Source organism: Artemia sp. Qi Xiang Cuo, chromosome 4 (genome assembly GCF_049724085.1).
Source record: "Artemia sp. Qi Xiang Cuo chromosome 4, ASM4972408v1, whole genome shotgun sequence".
NCBI classification, from domain to species: domain Eukaryota; kingdom Metazoa; phylum Arthropoda; class Branchiopoda; order Anostraca; family Artemiidae; genus Artemia; species Artemia sp. Qi Xiang Cuo.
Window position 1 is genome coordinate 38728213 of NC_142797.1, and position 21894 is coordinate 38750106.

Below are 21894 nucleotides of genomic sequence, written 5' to 3' on the forward strand. Positions count from 1 at the left end.
ACACACACACACACACACACAAAAAAATAAAAACAAACACACACACATACAAACTTACAAACACACAAAAACTTACACACACACACAAAAGCTTAGACACACAAAAACTTACAAACACACACAAAAACTAACACCCACATGCAAAAACTTACATGCACACAAAAACTTACATTTACACAAAAACTTACACACACACAAGAACTAACACACACTCACAAAAACTTACACACACGCACAAACACTTACACACACACAAAAACTCACACACACACACACACACACACACACACAAAAAAACTAACAAAACCAAACGAAAACAAACAAGCACACAAAAAAAAACAAACACAAAAACAAGCTAAAAATTAAACACACACGAAATAACTGACAAACACAAAAGCTTAGACAAAAAAATAATTACACACACACACACAAAAACTTACACACAGACGCAAAAAATGACATGCACAAAAAAACTTACATGAAAACAAAAACTTACACACACAAAAACTTACACACACGCACAAAAACTTACACACACACACACAAAAACTTACACACACACACGAAAAGTTACGCACACACACGAAAACTTACACACACACACGCCAAAACTTACACACACACAAAAACTTACACACACACACACACACACACAAAAACTTACACATGCACACGAAAACTTACATGCACACAAAAACTTACACACACACACACACACAAAACTTACACACACACGCAAAAACTTACACCCACACGCAAAAACTTACATGCACACAAAAACTTACATGTACACAAAAACTTACACACACACTAAAACTTACACACACGCACAAACACTTACACACACACACAAAAACTTACACACACACACTAAAACTTAATCTCACACACAAACACACACACATACACACAAAAAAAAAAAACATGCACACGAAAACTAACGAGAACAAAAAAACAAACATGCACACACAAACTTACACACACTCACACAATCTGACACCCACACACAAAAACTGAAGCACACACAATAAAACGTACACAAACACAATAAAACTGACATACACACCCACAAAAACTAAAACACACACACAATAAAACTTACACACACACACACTAAATCTTACACACACACGCAAAAACTTACACACACACAAAAACTTACACACACACACACAAACACAAACAAACACAACCACAAGACAACTTACATGCACACACAAACTTACATGCACACAAAAACTGACACTCACACACACACACACACACATACAAAACTCACACACACACACACACACACGAAAACTTAAACACACACTAAAAAACTAACACACACACAAAAACTTACACACACACACACACACACACACACAAAAACTTACACATGCACACGAAAACTTACATGCACACAAAAACTTACAAGCACACAAAAACTTACACAAACACACACACACAAAACTCACACACACACACACACGAAAACTAACAAACACACGCCAAAAATTACACACACACAAAAACTTACACACACACACACACACACACAAAAAAACAAACACATCAACACAACAAAAACTCACACACACACCCAAAAAAACTTACAAACACACACACACACACACACACACAAAACTTACACACACACACACTAAAAATCACACACACACCCCAAAACTTACACACACACAAACTTACACACATACACACACACACACACACAAAAAAACATACAAACACAAACACAAAAACATACAAACACACAAACAAAAAAAAAAAATAACAAACACACAAAAAAAATTACAACAACACACAAAATCTAAGACAAACACAAACTTACACAAACACACAAAAAATTACACACACACGCAAAAACTTACATGAACACAAAAACTTAAATTCAAAAAATATCATAAAAAAACAAAAAAAATTACCCACACGCAAACACATTTACACACACACACAAAAACATACACACACAAAAACTTACACACAAAAACACACACACACACACAAACTTACACATGCACAAGAAAACTTACATGCACACAAAAACTTACACACACACACACACGCTAAAACTTACAAACACACACGTCAAAACTTACACACACAAAAGCTTAGACACACAAAAACTTACACACACACACACAAAAACTTACACCAACACGCAAAAACTTACATGCACACAAAAACTTACATGCACACAAAAACTTACACACACAAAAACTTACACACACGCATAAAAACTTACACACACACACACAAAAACTTACACACACACACACGAAAACTTACGCACACACACGAAAACTTACACACACACACGCCAAAACTTACACACACACAAAAGCTTACACACTTACCATATCACAGTTACATTGTCTTAATTTTTCAAATTTCATTTTGAATTTCTGTCGTGAAATGCAAGGGTTGGAATATTTCAGTAGTGACTTGTTGTGCTTTACCTTCTCACAGTTACATTCTCTTGATTTTTCGAAGTTCATTTTGAATTTCTGTCATGAAATGCAAGAGTTGGAAAATTGGGGTCTTAGTCCACCAGCTCGAATGGTGGAAATCCACTAGCTCAGTATTGGAGTCACAGTCCACCAGCCTGAACGGTGGAAATTCACTAGATCAGAATTGGGGTCTTAGTCCACCAGCCTGAATGGTGGAAATCCACTAGCTCAATATTGGGGTCTCAGTCCATCAGTCTGAATGGTGGAAATTCACTGTTTAAGTTAGGTTAGGTCAATTTATCATGAGCGCTCATGATAAGTTAACCTAACCTTTTCCGGCGAGTATGGTTAGGTTAGGCTAGATTAAGTTAGGTTAAGTTACGTTAGGTTAGGTTAGCCCACGTACGCTTCACTTAGGTTAGCTTAGGTTAGGTGAGAGACAGGCAAAAAGTTAGGTGTATGATTAGGCTAGGTTAGATTAGGTTAAGTTAGGCTAGTTAAGTTAGGTTAAGTTAAGTTAGCCTACGTACGCGCGCGTACGTAGGCTAACCTAGCCTAACCTAACTTAATTAACTTAATGTAACTGTGAGAAGGTAAAGTGACTTGTTGTGCTTTACCTTTTCACAGTTACATTCTCTTGATTTTTCGAAGTTCATTTTGAATTTCTGTCATGAAATGCAAGAGTTGGAAAATTGGGGTCTTAGTCCACCAGACCGAATGGTGGAAATCCACTAGCTCAGTATTGGGGTCCCAGTCCACCAGTCTGAATGGTGGAAATTCACTGTTTAAGTTAAATTAGGTCAATTTATCATGAGCGCTCATGATAAGTTAACCTAACCTTTTCCGGCGAGTATGGTTAGGTTAGGCTAGATTAAGTTAGGTTAAGTTAAGTTAGGTTAGGTTAGCCCACGTACGCTTCACTTACGTTAGCTTAGGTTAGGTGAGAGACAGGCAAAAAGTTAGGTGTATGATTAGGTTAGGTTAGATTAAGTTAGGTTAGGTTAAGTTAGGTTAAGCTAGGTTAGCCTACGTACGCGCGCGTACGTAGGATAACCTAGCCTAACCTAACTTAATTAACTTAATGTAACTGTGAGAAGGTAAAGTGACTTGTTGTGCTTTACCTTTTCACAGTTACATTCTCTTGATTTTTCTAAGTTCATTTTGAATTTCTGTCATGAAATGCAAGAGTTGGAAAATTGGGGTCTTAGTCCACCAGACAGAATGGTGGAAATCCACTAGCTCAGTATTGGGGTCCCAGTCCACCAGCCTGAACGGTGGAAATTCACTAGCTCAGAATTGGGGTCTTAGTCCACCAACCTGAATTGTGGAAATCCACACGCTCAATATTGGGGTCTCAGTCCATCAGTCTGAATGGTGGAAATTCACTGTTTAAGTTAGGTTAGGTTAACTTATCATGAGCGCTCATGATAAGTTAACCTAACCTTTTCCGGCGAGTATGGTTAGGTTAGGCTAGTTAGGCTAGTTAGGCTAGTTAGGTTAAGTTAGGTTAGGCTAGGTTAGCCTACGTACGCGCGCGTACATAGGCTAACCTAGCCTAACCTAACTTAACCTAACCTAACTTAACCGAACCTAACCTAATTATACCCCTCACTTTTTGCCTGTCCCTCACCTAACCTAAGCTAACCTAAGTGAAGCGTACATGGGCTAACCTCACCTCACTTAACCTAACCTAACTTAATCTACCCTAACCTAACCATACTCGCCGGAAAAGGTTAGGTTAACTTATCATGAGCGCTCATGATATGTTAACCTAACCTAACTTAAACAGTGAATTTCCACCATTCAGACTGGTGGGCTGAGACCCCAATATTGAGCTAGTGGATTTCCACCATTCAGGCTGGTGGACTAAGACCCCAATTCTGAGCTAGTGAATTTCCACCGTTCAGGCTGGTGGACTGTGACCCCAATACTGAGCTAGTGGATTTCCACCATTCTGTTTGGTGGACTAAGACCCCAATTTTCCAACTCTTGCATTTCATGACAGAAATTCAAAATGAAATTCGAAAAATCAAGAGAATGTAACTGTGAGAAGGTAAAGCACAACAAGTCACTACTGAAATATTCCAACTCTTGCGTTTCACGACAGAAATTCAAAATGAAATTTGCAAAATTAAGATAATGACACTGTGATATGGTAAGTGTGTAAGTATTTGTGTGTGTGTAAGTTTTGGAGTGTGTGTGTGTGTAAGTTTTCGTGTGTGTGCGTAAGTGTTCGTGTGTGTGTGTGTAAGTTTTTGTGTGTGTGTGTGTAATTTTTTTTGAGTGTGTTTTAGTTTTTGTGTGTGTTTTTTTTTTTTTTCAATTAATATTGTTGTTTCTTTTTTTTTTGTTAGTTTGTGTTTTTGGTTGTTTGGTTGAGTGTGTATTTTTGTTTTTTTATTTTATTTTTTTTGTGTAATTTTTTTCGTGTGTGTGTGTAAGTGTTCGTGTGTGTGATTGTGTGTGTAAGTTTTTGTGTTAATGTATTTTTTCGTGTGCATTTGTAAGTTTGTTGGTGTTTGTGTGTTTTTGTTTGTGTGTGTGTATGTAATTTTTTGTGTGTGTTTATTTTTTTTTGTGTGTGTTTTTTTTTTTGTGCGTGTGTTTTAGTTTTTGTGTGTGTGTAATTTTTTGTGTGAATGTAATTTTTTGTGTGCATGTAAGTTTTTGAGTGTGTGTGTAAGTTTTTTTGTGTGTGTGTAAGTTTGTTTTGTTCTATTCTATTTTTTTTTTTTGTATTTTTTTTTTTGTGTTTGTAATTGTGTTTGTTTTTGTTTTTGTGTTTGATTTTTTTTTGTGTGTATGTGTGTGTGTATGTTTGTGTCTGTGTGTGTGTGTGTGTAAGTTTTTGTTTTTGTAAGTTTTGGAGTGTGTGTGTGAGTTTTAGTGTGTGTGTGTGTGTAAGTTTTGTGTGTGTGTGTGTGTGTGTTTGTAAGTTTTTGTGAGTGTGTGTGTGTGTTTTTGTTTTTTTCTTGTGTACGTTTTTTTTTTTTTGTGTGTGTTTGTGTTTTTGTGTTTGTGTTTGTGTGTTTGTGTTTGTGTTTTTTTTTGTGTTTGTGTTTTTTTTTGTTTGTGTGTTTGTGTTTGTTTGTGTTTTTGTGTGTGTGTGTTTTTTTTTTTGGGTGTTTGTTTTAGTTTTTTTGTGTGTGTGTGTGTGAGTTTTGTGTGTGTGTGTGTGCTTAAGTGTTTGTGTGCATGTAAGTTTTTGTGTGCATGTAAGTTTTAGTGTGCATGTGTATGTTTTTGTTTGTGTGTGTGTGTGTGTGTAAGTTTTTGTGTGTGTGTAAGTTTTGGCGTGTGTGTGTAAGTTTTCGTGTGTGTTTGTGTGTGTGTGAGTTTTGTGTGTATGTGTGTGTGTGTGTGTGTGTGTAATTTTTTGTGTGAATGTAAGTTTTCGTGTGCATGTGTGTGTGTGTGTTTGTTTTTTTTTGTGTGTGTGCGTGTGTGTTAGTTTTTGTGTGTGTGTTAGTTTTTGAGTGTGTGTGTTTGTTTTAGTGTGTGTGTTTTTTAGTTTTTGTGTGTGTGTGTGTAAGTTTTTGTGTGTGTGTGTGTGTAAGTTTTTTTGTGTTTGTGTCAGTTTTATTGTGTGTATGTTAGTTGTTGTGTGTGAGTGTAAGATTTTGTGAGTGTGTGTAAGTTTTTGTGTGAATGTATGTTTTTATTTGCTTGTTAGTTTTGTTGTGCATGTGTTATTTTTTTGTTTGTATGTGTGTTTTTGTGTGTGTGAGCGTAAGTTTTAGTGTGTGTGTGTGAGTTTTTGTGCGTGTGTATAAATTTTTGTGCGTGTTTGTAAGTTTTAGTGTGTGTGTAAGTTTTTGTGTACATGTAAGTTTTTGTGTGAATGTAAGTTTTTGCGTGTGGGTGTAAGTTTTTGTGTGTTCGTGTGTGTGTAAGTTTTTGTGTGTCTAAGCTTTTGTGTGTGTGAGTTTTGACGTGTACGTGTGTAAGTTTTCGTGTGTGTGTGTGTGTGTAAGTTTTTGTGTGAATTTAAGTTTTCGTGTGCATGTGTAAGTTTGTGTGTGTGTGTGTAAGTTTTTTTGTGTCTAAGCTTTTGTGTGTGGTGTGTAAGTTTTTGTGTGTGTTTGTAAGTTTGTGTGTGTGTGTGTATGTGTGTAAGTTTTTTGTGTGTGTGTGTGTAAGTTTTTGTGTGTGTGTGTTATTTTTTGTGTGTGTTATTGTTTGCATGTGTGTTTATGTTTTCGTGTGTGTGTGTGTAAGTTTTGTGTGTGTGTGTGTTTGTATGAGTTTGTGCGAGTGTTTGTGATTTTTTTTTTTTTTGTTTTTTTAGTTTTTGTGTGTGTGTGTGTGTGTGTGTGTGTGTGTGTGTGTGTTAGTTTTGGGGTGTGTGTGTAATTTTTCGTGTGTGTGTGTGTGTGTGTTTTGTGTGTATGTGTGTGTGTGTGTAAGTTTTTGTGTGAATGTAAGTTTTTGTGTGCATGTTATTTTTCGTGTGCATGTGTTATTTTTTGTGTGTGTGTGTGTGTAATTTTTTTTGTGTGTGTAAGTTTTGGTGTGTGTGTGTAAGTTTTCGTGTGTGTGTGTGTGTGAGTTTGTGTGTGTGTGTGTGTGTGTGTGTAAGTTTTTGTGTGCATGTAAGTTCTTGTGTGCATGTAAGTTTTCGTGTGCATGTGTAAGTTTTTGTGTGTGTGTGTGTGTAAGTTTTTGGGTGTGTGTAAATTTTGGCGTGTGCGTGTAAGTTTTAGTGTGTTTGTTTTAGTTTTCATGTGTGTGTGTTATTTTTTTTGTGTGTGTGTTAGTTTTCGTGTGTGTGCGTAAGTTTTCGTGTGTGTGTGTGTGTAAGTTTTTGTGTGTGAGTGTAAGATTTTTGAGTGTGTGTAAGTTTTTGTGTGCATGTAAGTTTTTATGTGCATGTAAGTTTTCCGTGTGCATGTGTAAGTTTTTTGTGTGTGTGTGTGTGTGTGTGTGTGTGAGTAAGTTTTCTTGTGTGTGTGTAAGTTTTTGTGTGTGTGTCATTTTTTGTGTGTGTGTTAGTTTTAGTGTGTGTGTAAGTTTTTGTGTGCAAGTAAGTTTTTGTGTGCATGTAAGTTTTTACATGTGTGTGTTAGTTTTTGTGTGTGTGTAAGTTTTTTCTTGTGTGTGTAAGTTTTAGTGTGTGTGTGTAATTTTTCGTGTGTGTGTGTGTATGATTTTTTGTGTGAGTGTAAGTTTTTGCGAGTGTGTGTAGGTTTTTGTGTGCATGTAAGTTTTTATGTGCATGTAAGTTTTCGTGTGCATGTGTAAGTTTTGTGTGTGTGTGTGTGTGTGTAATTTTTTGTGTGAATGTAAGTTTTTGTGTGCATGTAAGTTTTAGTGTGCATGTGTAAGTTTTTTTGTGTGTGTGTGTGTGTTTAAGTTTTTGTGTTTGTATGTTTTTGCGTGTGTGTGTTTTTTTTTGTGTGTGTGTAAGTTTTCGTGTGTGTGTGCAAGTTTTTGTGCGTGTGTGTGTAAGTTTTTGCGTGTGGGTGTAAGTTTTTGTGTATGTGTGTGTGTGTGTGTGTGTGTGTAATTTTTTGTGTGTTTGTAAGTTTTGGCGTGTGTGTGTTAGTTTTTGTGTGTTTGTGTGTTTTTTTTTTGTGTGTGTGTGTGTGTGTAAGTTTTTGTGTGCATGTAAGTTTTTGTGTGCATTTAAGTTGTTGTGTGCTTGTAAGTTTTAGTGTGTGTGTGTTAGTTTTTGTGTGTGTGTGTGTAAGTTTTGGCGTGTGTGTGTTAGTTTTGGGGTGTGTGTGTAAGTTTTCATGTGTGTGCGTGTGTGTATGTTTTTTTGTTTGTGTGTTAGTGTTTTTGTTGGTTTTTATGTTTTTGTGTGTGTGTGTATGTTTTTTTGTGCATGTAAGTTTTTGTGTGCATGTAAGTTTTTGCGTGTGGGTCTAAGTTTTTGTGTGTGTGTGTGTGTAAGCTTTTGTGTGTCTAAGCTTTTGTGTGTGGATGTAAGTTTTTTGTGTGTGTGTGTAAGTTTTTTTGTGTGTGTTTGTGTTTTTTTTTTTGTGTGTAAGTTTTTTTTTTTTGTTTTTGTATAAGTTTGTGTGTGTGTGTGTGTGTGTGTGTTTGTGTAATTTTTTGTTTTTTTAATTTTTTGAGTGTTTGTGTTAGTTTTATTTTGTGTTTTTTTATTTTTTTTTTATTTTTGTTTGTGTTAGTTTTTGTGAGTGTGTGTGTGAGTTTTTTTGTGTTCATGTGTTAGTTTTTGTGTGTGTGTGTGTGTGTGTGTAATTTTTTTTGTGTGTGTAAGTTTTTGAGTGTGTGTTTGATTTTTGGCGTGTGTGTTTGTGCGTATGTGGTGTGTGTGTGTGTTTTTAAGTTTTTGTGTTCTTGTAAGTTTTTATGTCGATGTTAGTGTTAGTGTTATAGGGTTAGTTTTTGTGTGTGTGTGTGTGTGTGTAAGTTTTTGTGTGTGTGTGTGTAATGTTTTGCGTGTGTGTGTCAATTTTCTAGTGTGTTTGTAAGTTTTAGTGTGTGTGTGTCAGTTTTTGTGTGTGTGTGTAATTTTTTGCGTGTGTTTAAGTTTTTGTGTGTATGTACGGGGACCGGGGGAGGACCTTTGGGGCCCAGGGAGGGCGTTTGGGAATCCGGGGGCCCTTGAGGATTGAGTGGTCTTTTGGGGGCCCGGGGGACCTTTGGGGTCTGGGGGAGGGCCTTTGGGAGCCCAGTGGACCTTTGGGGACCAGGGGAGGACCTTTGTTGGCCCGGGGGGCCCTTGGGGGCATGTTGGCCCTTTGGGAGCCCGGGGGACCTTTGAGGACCAGGGGAGGGCCTTTGGGGGTCTGAGGAGGGCGTTTGGGGGATAACATTTCGAAATTTTTACTTTTTAGTTTACTTTTTTTGCGGCGCATCCCTGCGGCGCATCCTGTGGCGCTTTCCTGCGGTGCCTCCCAGCGGCGCATCCCCTGCGGCGCTTTCCTGACCCACGGCGCATCCCTGCGGCGCATCCTGCGGCGCTTTCCTGGCCCACGGCGCATCCCGGCAGCGCTTCTCTGGTCCGAGGGACCTTTGGGGGCCGGGGAGGGCCTTTGGGGGCACAGGGAGGGCCTTTGGGGCACAGGGAGGGCCTTTGGGGGTCCGGGGGGACAGTTGGGGGCCTGGGGGACATTTGGGGACCGGTGGAGGGTCTTTGGGCCCCCGTTGGGCCTTTGGGCGCGCGTTGGGCCTTTGGGGGGCCCGGGGAGGGCCTTTGGGGGTCTGGGTGGGCCTTTGGGGGCGCCGGTGGCCCTTTGGGAGCTTGTGGGACCTTTGAGGACCGGGGGCTTCCTTCGGGGTTGGGGTAGGAGGATTGGAACCCTTTGGGGTTGGGTTAGAGGACCTCACAACATTGTTCAAATGAAACTTGTGTATTATAACGACCACAGAGTTTCACCATTAAATTCTCTTCTAAAATCTCTTCAAAAATCATCTTTTAAAATGTCTCTAACTGTTTCGCCGAAATAGTTCCATAACCTGTCTAAAACAGTTTCGCCCAAATAATCCCTAAACGTAATTCAGCGTGTTCCTTTTGTTTTTGGCATCTCTGCGCTAATGCATTTCAAATTAATAAGAAACCTGATTCCCGCGCTAAAACAATTCATCGCTAAGATGTTTCTTGGAGAATTGTTTCCATGGCCTTTGGCTATTAATATCCTTTGGAGTTCGACCAAAAGAGTTGTTTCCGAGGCAAAGACATTAATGACTTGGATCTATTCCTGGAGAATCGTTTCTATGCGAAAATTTTTAAAGTCTGACAGATGATGTCATTGGTTGATTGATCTGTCAAGAAAGGGGAAATTAATTTGTTGTTTCTAAGGGGAATTATTGATTCACGATAGGTGAATTGAGGTCGACAGCACAGGTGTTTGACATTCGCTGAGAGCGTGCACTTACAACAACAACAACATCGACCTTGGAAAAAGAGGTCATTGACCCCATAAACCACGTGTTCTCCCTAATGACTCTATGCCCATATATGGTGTACGTACGGGAGCTTTAGGGTCACTTCTACTTATGGAGGGTCATATCATCACCAAAGTTGTAGTTATTAGACTTTTAAACTATGCTGAACAGAATGGCTATCCCAAAATTTTGATCAGACGACTTTAGAGGGAGGGGGGCTAGCTGCTCACCAATCTTTTTGGTCACTGAAAAAGGTTGCTAGCAAATTTAATTTCCGTTCACATGATCTATTAGACATCCCTCTATGATGTTCTGGTCACCCGGTAGTCCTGGCAGAAAAAATGACCAAAAAAAAAGTAGACACATTAGTGTTACCCATGCAAAAAGTGATTTTCATTGTTGTTCAAGGTGGAGGGCTCTAATTATCCTAAATAAGGTTTTTTACCATGTTGACTCCAGTGGTACACTTTTTCCTTTAATCTGACGCAATTTTCGAGGGGTGTCTGGCTTTTTTTCAAGATCACCATAAATTTCTTTTCGCAATAAACTTATACTTTTAAGACGAACTGAAATATTAGTTGTTATTCCTGAACCAGTGTTGGATGACAATTTCTTTCACTAGGCATTTTTTTTTTCAAACGTGGTTTTTTACTTTTGGTTACTATGGGCTGTGGTTCATTCTTTGCTACTTTGCAGCTACTGCTGCCTTAAAGTGCCACGTGGTACCTTGCAAGTATAATTAAGGTGATATTTCTACTCCCAACTTCATTTTCACTCCTAACTTTTGAAGTTCCAACTTCTTCTCAGGCCTTGGGTTGACTTGTGTCAAACAAGGCTTGATTTAAACGGGGTTGAGTTAAAGAAAGTCCGAGCTAAAAGGGGTTTGATATAAATTGGGCTCAGTTGAGGGAGGGTTCAGTCAAATAGAGTTGAGTTGCACGGGAGTTCAGTTGCATCAGGGTTGAATTGTACGGGGGGTTAAACGGTAGTTCAGTTGTAAAAGGGCACATTTGTATGGGGGTTCAGTTAAATGGACTTGAGATACGCGGTGATTCAGTTGAACCAAGTTTCAGCTAAATAGGGTTTCAGTTGCGCCACCGTCCAGTTATACGAGGGTTCAGTTGCATGGTGGTGAGCTACATCGCGGTTGAGTTAAACAGGGTTCAGTTGTACCTGGGTCAAATGTACGAGGGTTCAGTTAAATGCGTTGGTTGCACAAAGTTCAGTTGCACGAGGGTTTAGTTGCACGCACATCTAATTAAGTATATTCCTTTTAAATTGCTGTTGCTCGCAATAATTTAAAAGTAATATATAGTCTAAGGTTTATAAAATAATAGTATTCAAGATCTCGTCAATTAGTCTAGCATTTTTCGATGAAAAAATTACCGAACAGACATAAAAAGGTTTTATATTAAAAAAAGAAACATCACTCATTCTTAATTTCAACTTACAATTAAAGCATATATGCAGAAAATGTAGATTAGTTTTGTCATGAAACTTAACCTACACGACCCAGATTAATGTTTGTTCTTTTGTTCAGCGATCATCGATATCACTAAGCTTTATCCTTTTAGGTTTTCTTGCTGTTCTAGGGTTCTTGAAATAATGTGAAAATGGAAGTAATGTAAAAGAGAAAATTTCATTTGACATATGAATTTTTCATGTTCATAGATTTCAGCGTCTTGATAGTCAAATACAAAATCTAATAAAGGACTTAAAACTCGTGCAATACTAGTAGTATTTGCAGGTGGAGTTGTTGTGATGGTACTACTTGTAGTAAAAACAGTAGAGGAAAAAGCAGTCCTAGTAGAGATTAAATAAAAAAACAAGTTTTTTAACGGAAAGTAAGGGGAGATATTAAAACGAACAGAAATTATTCCGTATATGAAAGGGGCTGTCCACTCCTCGACGCCTCGCTCTTCACGCTAAAGTTTTTTTATTGTTTTAAAAAATAGAGTTGTGAGAAAGAGTCAAACTTAAGCGTAAAGAGCGCGGAGGTAAGCCGCTATAGTAATGTGGAAGTCCAATATCAAAACATGTTATCAAACATAGACCATTTGAAAAACGCTCTTTTAGAACGTAGGCTGTATTTGATTTCCACCAAAGCTAAGAGACTTCCAGATTTAATGGTGGCAAGAATACGGGGGTATGTTGAAGTGCATAAAAATACCCAACATAAAACAAGCTGAAATCCCTATCAACTAAGAATTGAATTCGAAACCAACCAGAAGTCAAGTAGACAACGAAGCCATACTTTAAAAAAGGGCATAAATTGCCACAACTATGAATGATGCTCTTCTTACCAAATTGTCTTCGAAAGCACATTTTTGGGTATATCGATGTTTTTGATTAAAGTATTTGTCTTTGAAATTTTCATTCAAAATCATGTGGGATATTCTGGAGCATTTGAGCTTTTGAAAGGGTAGGGATTTGACTTTTGTTTGATGTTGGTCATAAAAATGATGCTAGAACCCAGACTTTGTGCTTGAATAAGCCCTTCCAAATCCTCTACGGCCATCATTTTTATGTAATGAGCAAGGGGAATTAGGAAAAAAGCCGTTTATACATTATTTTGGGAGACACTCTTTGCCAAGCCACAATCACTGCGTTAACTGTGATATCATAAACTATTTTATGTTGTTATAGTGGACTATTCTTTTGATTTTAATTGTTAAGTGACTCTCTGAGATATTGTCGAAGGAAATTGAAAGCAGCTTTTGCTTGATTGAATTGAAGGTTTCTCAAGTATGTAAAAACTGAGACATAAGTATAGTAAGGCTGATTACCATTATTTCTACAGGTCATAAAGCCAAAACTGTGTATGCAGACAATCAAAGATTAGACCAAGAGGTAATACAGTTTGAAGAATTAGTAGTGAAGATAAGTTTCATGGAGAGCCATTACTCGCAAGAAGAACTTTATGATTTAGACATTTCAAATGTAAGTGTTCCCGCTGATGTTCAAAAGCAACTTTTGATAAATAGGAAAATTCAACCACCCCTATACTATATTTTTATAATATTATATTCTATTCTGATTTTATTTGGAGCCTTTGGAAATGGTCTAGTAATTTGCACTGTTTTGACCAAAAAGACAATGAGAACAACCAGAAATATGTTTATTTTTAATTTAGCAGTATCTGATCTTCTGTTATGTGTCATTGCTATGCCTTTTACATTAATTGGTGTATTGACTTATTACTGGCCCCTTGGGAAAACGCCATTTTTATGTAACATTTCATTCTGTGTTCCAACCATCTGTGTTTACGTATCAGCATTGTCGATAGCGGCTATTGCCATTGATCGTTATTATTTGATTATACATCCAACACAGAATACGATTGAAGCAAAAAAAGCGGGCATTGCCCTTTGTGGAATTTGGATGATAGGTATTTTGTTCGCCGTACCACTATTTATTTCTTCCATTTTGACAAAAACTATAGTAATTCTTCACGAGCCTTTGTATGCACCTTATATAATCATAAGAAGCTGCGAAGAGCAATTTTCATCAATATTCAGTATAGCTTACTCTGTAACCACTGTGATTTTTCAGTACGCTGTTCCGATTGTTACCGTATCGATCGCCTATAGAAGGATATCAAAACAGTTAAAAAATAGGATGGAAACTCTAATGGCGATGCTGCACGACAAAAACAAAATTGAAGCAGAGCACAATCGTCTCAGAAGAACCAACCAGCTTCTCGCTTCTGTAACAGTTGCTTTTGCCGTCAGCTGGCTGCCATTGCATGTTTTCCTTTGTGTGGATGATTCATTCCGCTCATTTCTGGGCAACTCAGAGAAGAGGTACATCCTGTATGGAATATGCCACCTAGTTAGTATGACCAGTGCTTGTTTAAATCCTATATTGTATGGATGGTTGAATGAAAACTTCCGCAAGGAGTTTTTTCATACATTTTCCTGTCTTACAAAAATAACTAAAAGTAATAAAAATAAGACCCCAGTAATCATTTACACAAAAGCTACAAGTACACCAACTCCTTCAGATAGTCAAGGAGCGAAGCATAAAATTTATGAACGTATTCTGACTTCATCAAGCACTTTACACTGCAGTTCACCTTCTCTGCTTGAATGTGACTTTATTAGCACAAGCGACATGAAATAAAAAGACCATCTGTGCCTAAGACCTGATAACTAGTGACCAAAGACATGAAAGTGCTGTTTGCTTCTGAGCCAACTAAGAATATGTAATTTGTAAAAGAGTCAAAAGTTAAGGAGAGGACAAACTGAATAAAAACACAATTTCTAAGGAATCAAGAAATTGTATCCTTCTTCGGAATATTACGGGAAATTTTACATTAAGGGAAGGATGTAGCATCAGTGGAGCTTATCTAAATCCCCTTTGAGTGCATGGTCAATATAAATGCGGACATCCCGTCTTTTTAAAGAAGGTTTTGAAAATGTGACGTGTAAATTTACAAACATACAACAGTAGTTTTGAGTGAAATTTCAATTTTTGTGATTAATCTCATGGTTATTATGGACGATACTTAGGCAGATATATGCCCTACGCTTCAAAAATAGCTTGTATTTCTTTTAGTTATTGCCCAACATCAGTCACTGAATTCTTAAAACATGTTCACAGTGGATGCAATATGAACTACAAGGCTAGTTTGACCGAGTCTGTACAAAAAAAAAACAACAAAAAAATGATGCGCATAAAATTCCAAGTGAAGATTCATAAGTGATTTTAATGAATTGCAATCACTTATAAATGTAGTTAAACAATCATCAGCTGTAAAGCAATTTTAGAAAGCATGGATGCTCGCTTATGTGCTTGAGAACTGAAAATACAAGTGTGTTTAGAGTATATTAAGGTTGTATTCTACTTTCCCTGATCATTCCTTCCTTTACCTTTGTCATCTTTACTCCTTTTAAGAAAGACTAATATAAAGCGATTTAAATCAATCCGAGCATAGTACTAGTAGAATAAATTTGATGCCCCAGACATAACAACAAAGTTTATCATAGTGCAGAGAAAGTTGTCAGTTTCAACGTTCTCTTGATTTTCGTTTATTTCGATTTTGATTTTCGAATTTATTTCGCTTACTTTACCGATTGAAGTGTATTTTATTTGTTTTTTTCTCTACATTAATCCATGAATGTCATAAATTTTGTATGATGTATGTTAAAATTAAATAATTGTTGGAATTATTAGTCAAAATGGCATCGAAATAAAGTACTGGACAAAGAATCCCCAAGGACAAAGAAATTTGCAGATCGTTCTTAATGTTAATTAAACAAAAAAAAACAAGTTTTTTTTTAACTGAAAGTAAGGAGCGACATTAAAACGAACAGAAATTATTCCGTATATGAAAGGGGTTGTATCCTCCGCAGCGCCTCGCTCTTTACGCTAAAGTTTTTTATTGTTTAAAAAAAATAGAGTTGTGAGAAAGTCAAACTTTAGCGTAAAGAGCAAGGCGTTGAGGAAGGGACAGCCTCTTTCATATACGGAATAATTTCTGTTCATTTTAAGTTTTAATGTCGCTCCTTACTTTCAGTTAAAAAAACTTGTTTTTTTATTTAATTTTTGAACGTTTTTGAGTAAATGCAGGTTTTGATCTTGGCTCACAGTACATGAATAATTGAAATAAAATTTTCATATTAATTTACTTTTATTTGGTTAAATGGCTTTCTCGAAACTTGTTTCATTTTATTTACGAACGTTTTTATTAGTAATAAATATACGTAACTTACGAATTAACTTACGTAACGAACTTCTATATTCATATAAATTTAATACGTATATTAGGGGGTTCGTCCCCTAGTCAATACCTTGCTCTTTAAGCGAAAGTTTGAATTTTGTTCCAATTCTTTAAAAATGACCGCTTAATCACAAAGGCCGTTAATTAGAATAAATAGCTCTTATGAAAATACTAAAAAAATCTCTGGCTTAAAGAGTGAGGTATTGACTAGGGGGTGAACCCAATCATATATGTAATATTTTCTGTTCGTTTAAACTTTTGATGTTGCTGCTGTTGCAGTTGAAAAACTTGTTTTTTTATATTTAATTTCTGATCTTTTTTTAAATAATACTGGGAAGTCCGGCGTCCCCTTCATAGCAACGTTCCTTCCCCCATGAAAACTTCCTTCATGGAAAAATCCTCCTACATAACCACCGGCCCCCCCCCCCCCACTACCAGGAAAAATCTCCCCTGAAAACATCTGTACTGTATACTTCCCAATAACCAATACTATATGTTAACATTGGGTAAAGTTCATAACTCTCAGCCCTCCTCCCGGGAACGTCAGGGGGATTAAGTCATCCTAAAAGACATACTTAGAATATTTTCGAACATGCTGAAAAAAATGGCTATCTAAAAATTTTGATCAGGTGACTTTGGGAAAAAAATGAGCGTGGGAGGAGGCCTAGTTGCCCTCCATTTTTTTTTGGTCACTTAAAAAGGGCACTAGAACTTTTAATTTCCATTCGAATGAGCCCTCTCACGATATTCTAGGACCACTGCGTCGATACGATCACCCCTGGGGAAAAAAAAACAAATAAACACACACCCGTGATCGTTCTTCTGGCAAAAAATACTATATTCCGCAATTTCGCAGATAGGAGCTTGAAACCTATACAGTAGGGTTCTGTGATAGGCTGAATCTGTTGGTGTGATTTTCATTAAGGTTCTATAACTTTTAGGGAGTCTTTCCCCCTTTTTTCGAAAATCAGCCAAATTTTCTCTGGCGCGTAACTTTTGATGGGTAGGTTTGAACTTGATGAAACTTATATATTTGAAATCAGCATTAAAATACAATTCTTTTTATGCATCTATTTGTATCAAAATACCGTTTTCTAGAGTTTCGGTTACCATTGAGCTGGGTCAAAATAACCAATACTATATGTTAACATAGGGTAAAGTTCATAACTTTCAGCCCTCCTCCTGGGGGTTTCGAGGGATTAAGTCATCCTAAAAGACATAGCTACAATATTTATGACCATGCTGAACAAAATTGCTATCTCAAAATTTTGATCGAGTGACTTTGGGAAAAGAATGAGCGTCGGAGGGGGCCTAGTTGCCTTCCATTTTTGGGTCACATAAAAAGGGCTCTAGAACTTTTAATTTCCGTTCCAGTGAGCCCTCCCACCATATTCTAGGACCGCTGGCTCGATAAGATCACCCCTGGGGAAAAGAAAAAAGAAAAAGAAAAAAAAAAAACAAATAAACACGCCTCGGTGATCTTTCTTCAGGGAAAAAAATGAATAGTTCCACATTCTTGTAGCTAGGAGCTTGAAACCTCTACAGTAGGGTTCTCTGATACGCTGAATATGATGGTGTGATTTTCATTAAGGTTCTATAACTTTTAGGGGGTCTTTCCCCCTTTTTTCGAAAATCATCCAAATTTTCTCAGGCGCGTAACTTTTGATAGGTAAGATTAAACTTGATGAAACTTATATATTTGAAATTAGAATTAAAATTTGATTCTTTTGATGTATTTATTGGTATAAAAATTCCGTTTTTTAGAGTTTTGATTACCATTGAGCCGGGTCGCTCCTTACTTACAGTTCGTTACCACGAACTGTTTGATTCTTATTATTTGAAAATGCTAAGCGGCAGCGGAAAATTAAGAGTTACTGCTGTGCTTATGATGCCTCAACCCTTTAGAATTTTCGCTTGTGTAAATTGGATTTTGAAAATTTTATTTCCGGCTTATGAAATGTAAGTTAATCGATTATATTGAATATTTTGTTAAATGCGAAGTCAATAGTTGATTTTGGCATCTTCAAAAACTGAGTAAAGTGCTGATGAAATCAATTATTAATAGAAAAAAAATGTTTAAAAAAGAACGAAAATGTGTTCAACTTGAAATTTAGCAAAGTCATAACTGAGAACTTTTCAATAAATATAATTTAATTGCTTCGTTGCTGGACCTTCTTCAGAAAAAAAGTAGTAAGTAGCTTTTAATAACTACTAAGCTCTCTAATTGGTACTATTTATTATGTACTGGGATTGGAAAGAATTTTTGAAAGCCAAGTTTTTCAAAGAAAAATAAACAGTCATATTAAAACTTAAGACATGCAGAAATGAATTCATTAAATGATTAAAACCAAAAACGAACCGAAATTAACTTAAAGAGGAGTAGGGCTACGGCCCTCAAAACATTCGAACAGCAAACGCTCGTTTTCGATTCAGTGAAAGTGTGGTTTTATTTACACCATCAACAGAAATATCATAAGACTAATTGAGGTTTAGAAACAAGAGTGGTAACCTTCCCCCTATTTTTGAAACCCTGTAAACGGCTTAAAGAATGTGCATTTGTATTACTGTGGGTTTTATTTATCCACACATTGACAAAAAAATGAAATAAAATCATCCTAATACTCAAGATTATTGAAAAGAACTCATAAAAGTAGACTAATTGTCTAATATAAAATGGTATTAATTCTTTGAAGTTTCAACAATTCTTGACTGTTCAATTATATAGTTATAGTTACCTTTAAAAAGGCAAAGCTTTACTTACGGAGTAAATAGTAAAGTTGAAACTTAAAACCAACACAAGTTATTACTTCGTCAATTACATAAGATATACCTAGAAAATTAGATCTAATAAACTGACTAGTCATATTTTCCAATGTCTGTATAATTCTAAAAACTGCTGCTTTACTGAAAAAATACCTTGACCCCCCCCCCCCAATAAAAACATGGTGTTCTAGGAGTATAAAATTCTATGACTAGCCTGCTCAAACCAGAGACTAATTCACAATGCTATCAAATAGTCTTTAAGCGACCACGATGTCGATGACTTTTTGTATACAATTAATTAAAAAAAAAATTTCCACAAAATAAATTTTTCAAAGAAAAGTAAAGAAAAAAGAGCGAAAAATGAGCAAAAATTAAATGAGCAAAAATTAAATGAAATAATCTACCAAGTGTGAAAAGACCACAAATCAGCATCAATGAACAAATGAAACCCAAGACGAACAGAAATTACAATGAATAGCCTAGTAAAACTCAAAACGAGCAGAAATTAACATAAGTTGGGCTCAAAACCCCTATGCCTTCCCAAGGTCAGAACAAAATTTCCATTTTCCTGAAAAGAATATAAATGTTTTTACTTTTATAACTTTAATAAATCAAATAATATTAACATTTTGATTACTAAATATCAGTATATGTGTGTTAAACTGACAGTGCACATTCATTTGTATTTTTTTCAGTAAAATGCAAATTTTGTTCTGGCCTTGGGAAGGCATAGGGGTTTTGAGCCCAACTTATGGTAATTTATGCTCATTTTGAGTTTGACTCGGTTATTTAATTTAATTTCTGTTCGTTTTGGACTTCATTTATTTATTGATGCTGATTTATGGTAGTTTCCCGCTTGGTAGATTATTTGATTTTATTTTTGCTCATTTCTTGTTTAATGGAGTTCTTTACTTTTCTTTGAAAAACTTATTTTGTGGAAAAAGTTTTTTTAATTAATTTCTGTTCGTTGTATATTTACATAGTCTTTTCAGGTAAAAAGAAAATATTACTTTTCTTTTTTTAAGAGTTTATAGTTTGGCCTGCTATTCGTATGCTGGAGAAAAATTTTCAGAAATTTTAACAACATAGACCCTTTTAAAAATCTGGACACAAAGAGTTGTGTTTAATTTAGTTTCATACCTCATCTAGTTGACCTGAAATGGAAAACTTCGTACCATTCGCAAAAAAATCTGTTTACTTTCTTTGGTAGCTTGGATACACTTACGCTATTTTGATTTGGTTAAATTTTAAGAGCAGAAGTAGCCCCGAAAGTTTGAACATATTACCCTCAGTCGTTCCTGAGATACTGCTGAGATGCCTTATTGGGAATTAGCATCAACACAGTGCATTTCGATTTAATTTTAAGCCAAAATTTATTTTTTAAACTAATTGGCCAATGGGGTGGGGGGGGGTGGGAGGGGGATTAGTTACCCTCCAATCATTTTTAACTGTTAAAAAGGGCATTAGCCGTTTCTATTTTCAATGGAATGAGCCCTTTTCAAAGTTTCCACGACAACTCCTTCGATACGAAGTGCCCTGGTCTAAACAACAAAATCAACAAAAATAATACATTATACCCACATCGATCTTTACTATAAAATTGTCAAGCCAATCACTTTGGACTATTAAAAAGGGCACTAGACCTCTCGATTTCCAATCGAATGAGCTCTTTTCGAAACGAGAATGCTTTCTATAAACACCTTATATGCCCCCAAGGCATAAATTAGAACCCTTACCCTAAGGGCTGTTAGGGTGGTTGTCATCCTCTAAGACCTAATTTCCAATACTTTCAACTACGTTAAACAAAATGGCTATCTCAAAATTTTGATTAGATGTGTTTTGGGGAAATGGTGGGCGCGAGAGAGGCGTTAGTCGCTCTCCAATCACTTTCAACTATTAAAAATGGCACTAGCCCTTTGAATTTCCAATAAAATGAACCCTTTCGAAGTTTCTACGACAACATTTTCAATAAAAACCTTATATGCCCCCAGGGCATAACTTAAAACCCCTGCCCTGAGGGCTGGGGGGCGGGTGTCATTCTCAAAGACCTACTACGTTGAACAAAATGGCTATCTGAAAATTTTGATTGGATGTGTTTGGAGGAATGGTGGGCGTGAGAGGGAGGTTAGATACCCTCCAATCACTTTTGACTATTAAAAAGGGCAGTATCCCTCTCCAATCACTTTTGACTATTTAAAAGGGCAGTATCTCTCTCAATTTCCAATTGAAGAGCCCCTTTTGAAGTTTTACGACAACTCTATCTATAAAAAACCTTATATGCCCCCAGGGCATAACTTACAACCTTTGCCTTGGGAGCTCTGGGGGGTTTGTCATCCTTAAATACATAATTTCCAGAACTTTCAACTACGTTAAACAAAATGGCTATCTCCAAACTTTGATTGAATGTTTTTGGGGAAATGGTGGGCGTGACAGGGGGTTAATTACTTTCCCGTCACTTCCGTCTATTAAAAAGGGCAATTTAAATTTCCAATCAAATGAGCCCTCTTTGAAATTTCTACAACAGCTTTCAATATAAACCTTATATGCCCCAAGGGCATAACTTACAACCCTTGCACTGAGGGCTCTGAGGGGGTTATCATCCTAAAAGACCGAATTTCCAGAACTTTCAACTACGTTGAACAAAATGGATATCTCAAAATTTTGATTGGATGTGTTTGGGAAAATGGTGGGCGTGAGAGGGGCGTTAGTAGCTCTCCAATCACTTTCAACTAATAAAGAAGACACTAGCAGTTTCAATTTCCAACTGAATGAGCTCTTTTGAAGTCTCTACGACAATACTGTCAATAAAAAACTTATATACCCGCAGGACATAGCGTACAGCCCTGGCCATGAAGTTCCTGGGGAGGAGGAGTTGTTACCCTTAAAGATCCAATTTACAAAAACTTTCAACTATGTTGAATGAAATGGCTATGTCAAAATTTTGATTAGATGTGTTTGGGGAAAAGATGGGCGTGAGAGGAGGGTTAGTTGCCCTCAAATCACTTTTGACTATTCAAAAGGGCAGTAGCCCTTTGAGTTTCAAATTGAATGAGCTCTGTTTCAAGTTTCTACGACAAAGATTTCAATAAAAAACTT

At 36.6% G+C, this 21894-nt stretch overlaps 2 protein-coding genes across 2 annotated transcripts in view; both read left to right on the forward strand.

Moving 5' to 3' along the window:
* Positions 1-15499, forward strand: part of LOC148953095 (neuropeptide F receptor-like) — a 50006-nt gene extending 34507 nt beyond the window's left edge. Inside the window, exon 2 of the mRNA XM_089088297.1 lies at positions 13114-15499. Within this exon, the coding sequence (XP_088944423.1) occupies positions 13203-14435 (1233 nt within the window). The 5' untranslated portion in view covers positions 13114-13202 and the 3' untranslated portion in view covers positions 14436-15499. The remainder of the gene's footprint in view (positions 1-13113) is intronic.
* LOC148953096 (neuropeptide F receptor-like) overlaps positions 13190-21894 on the forward strand; it is an 83328-nt gene continuing 74623 nt past the window's right edge. The window contains exon 1 of the mRNA XM_089088296.1: positions 13190-13253. The gene's annotated coding sequence lies outside the window, so the exon portion shown is untranslated. The remainder of the gene's footprint in view (positions 13254-21894) is intronic.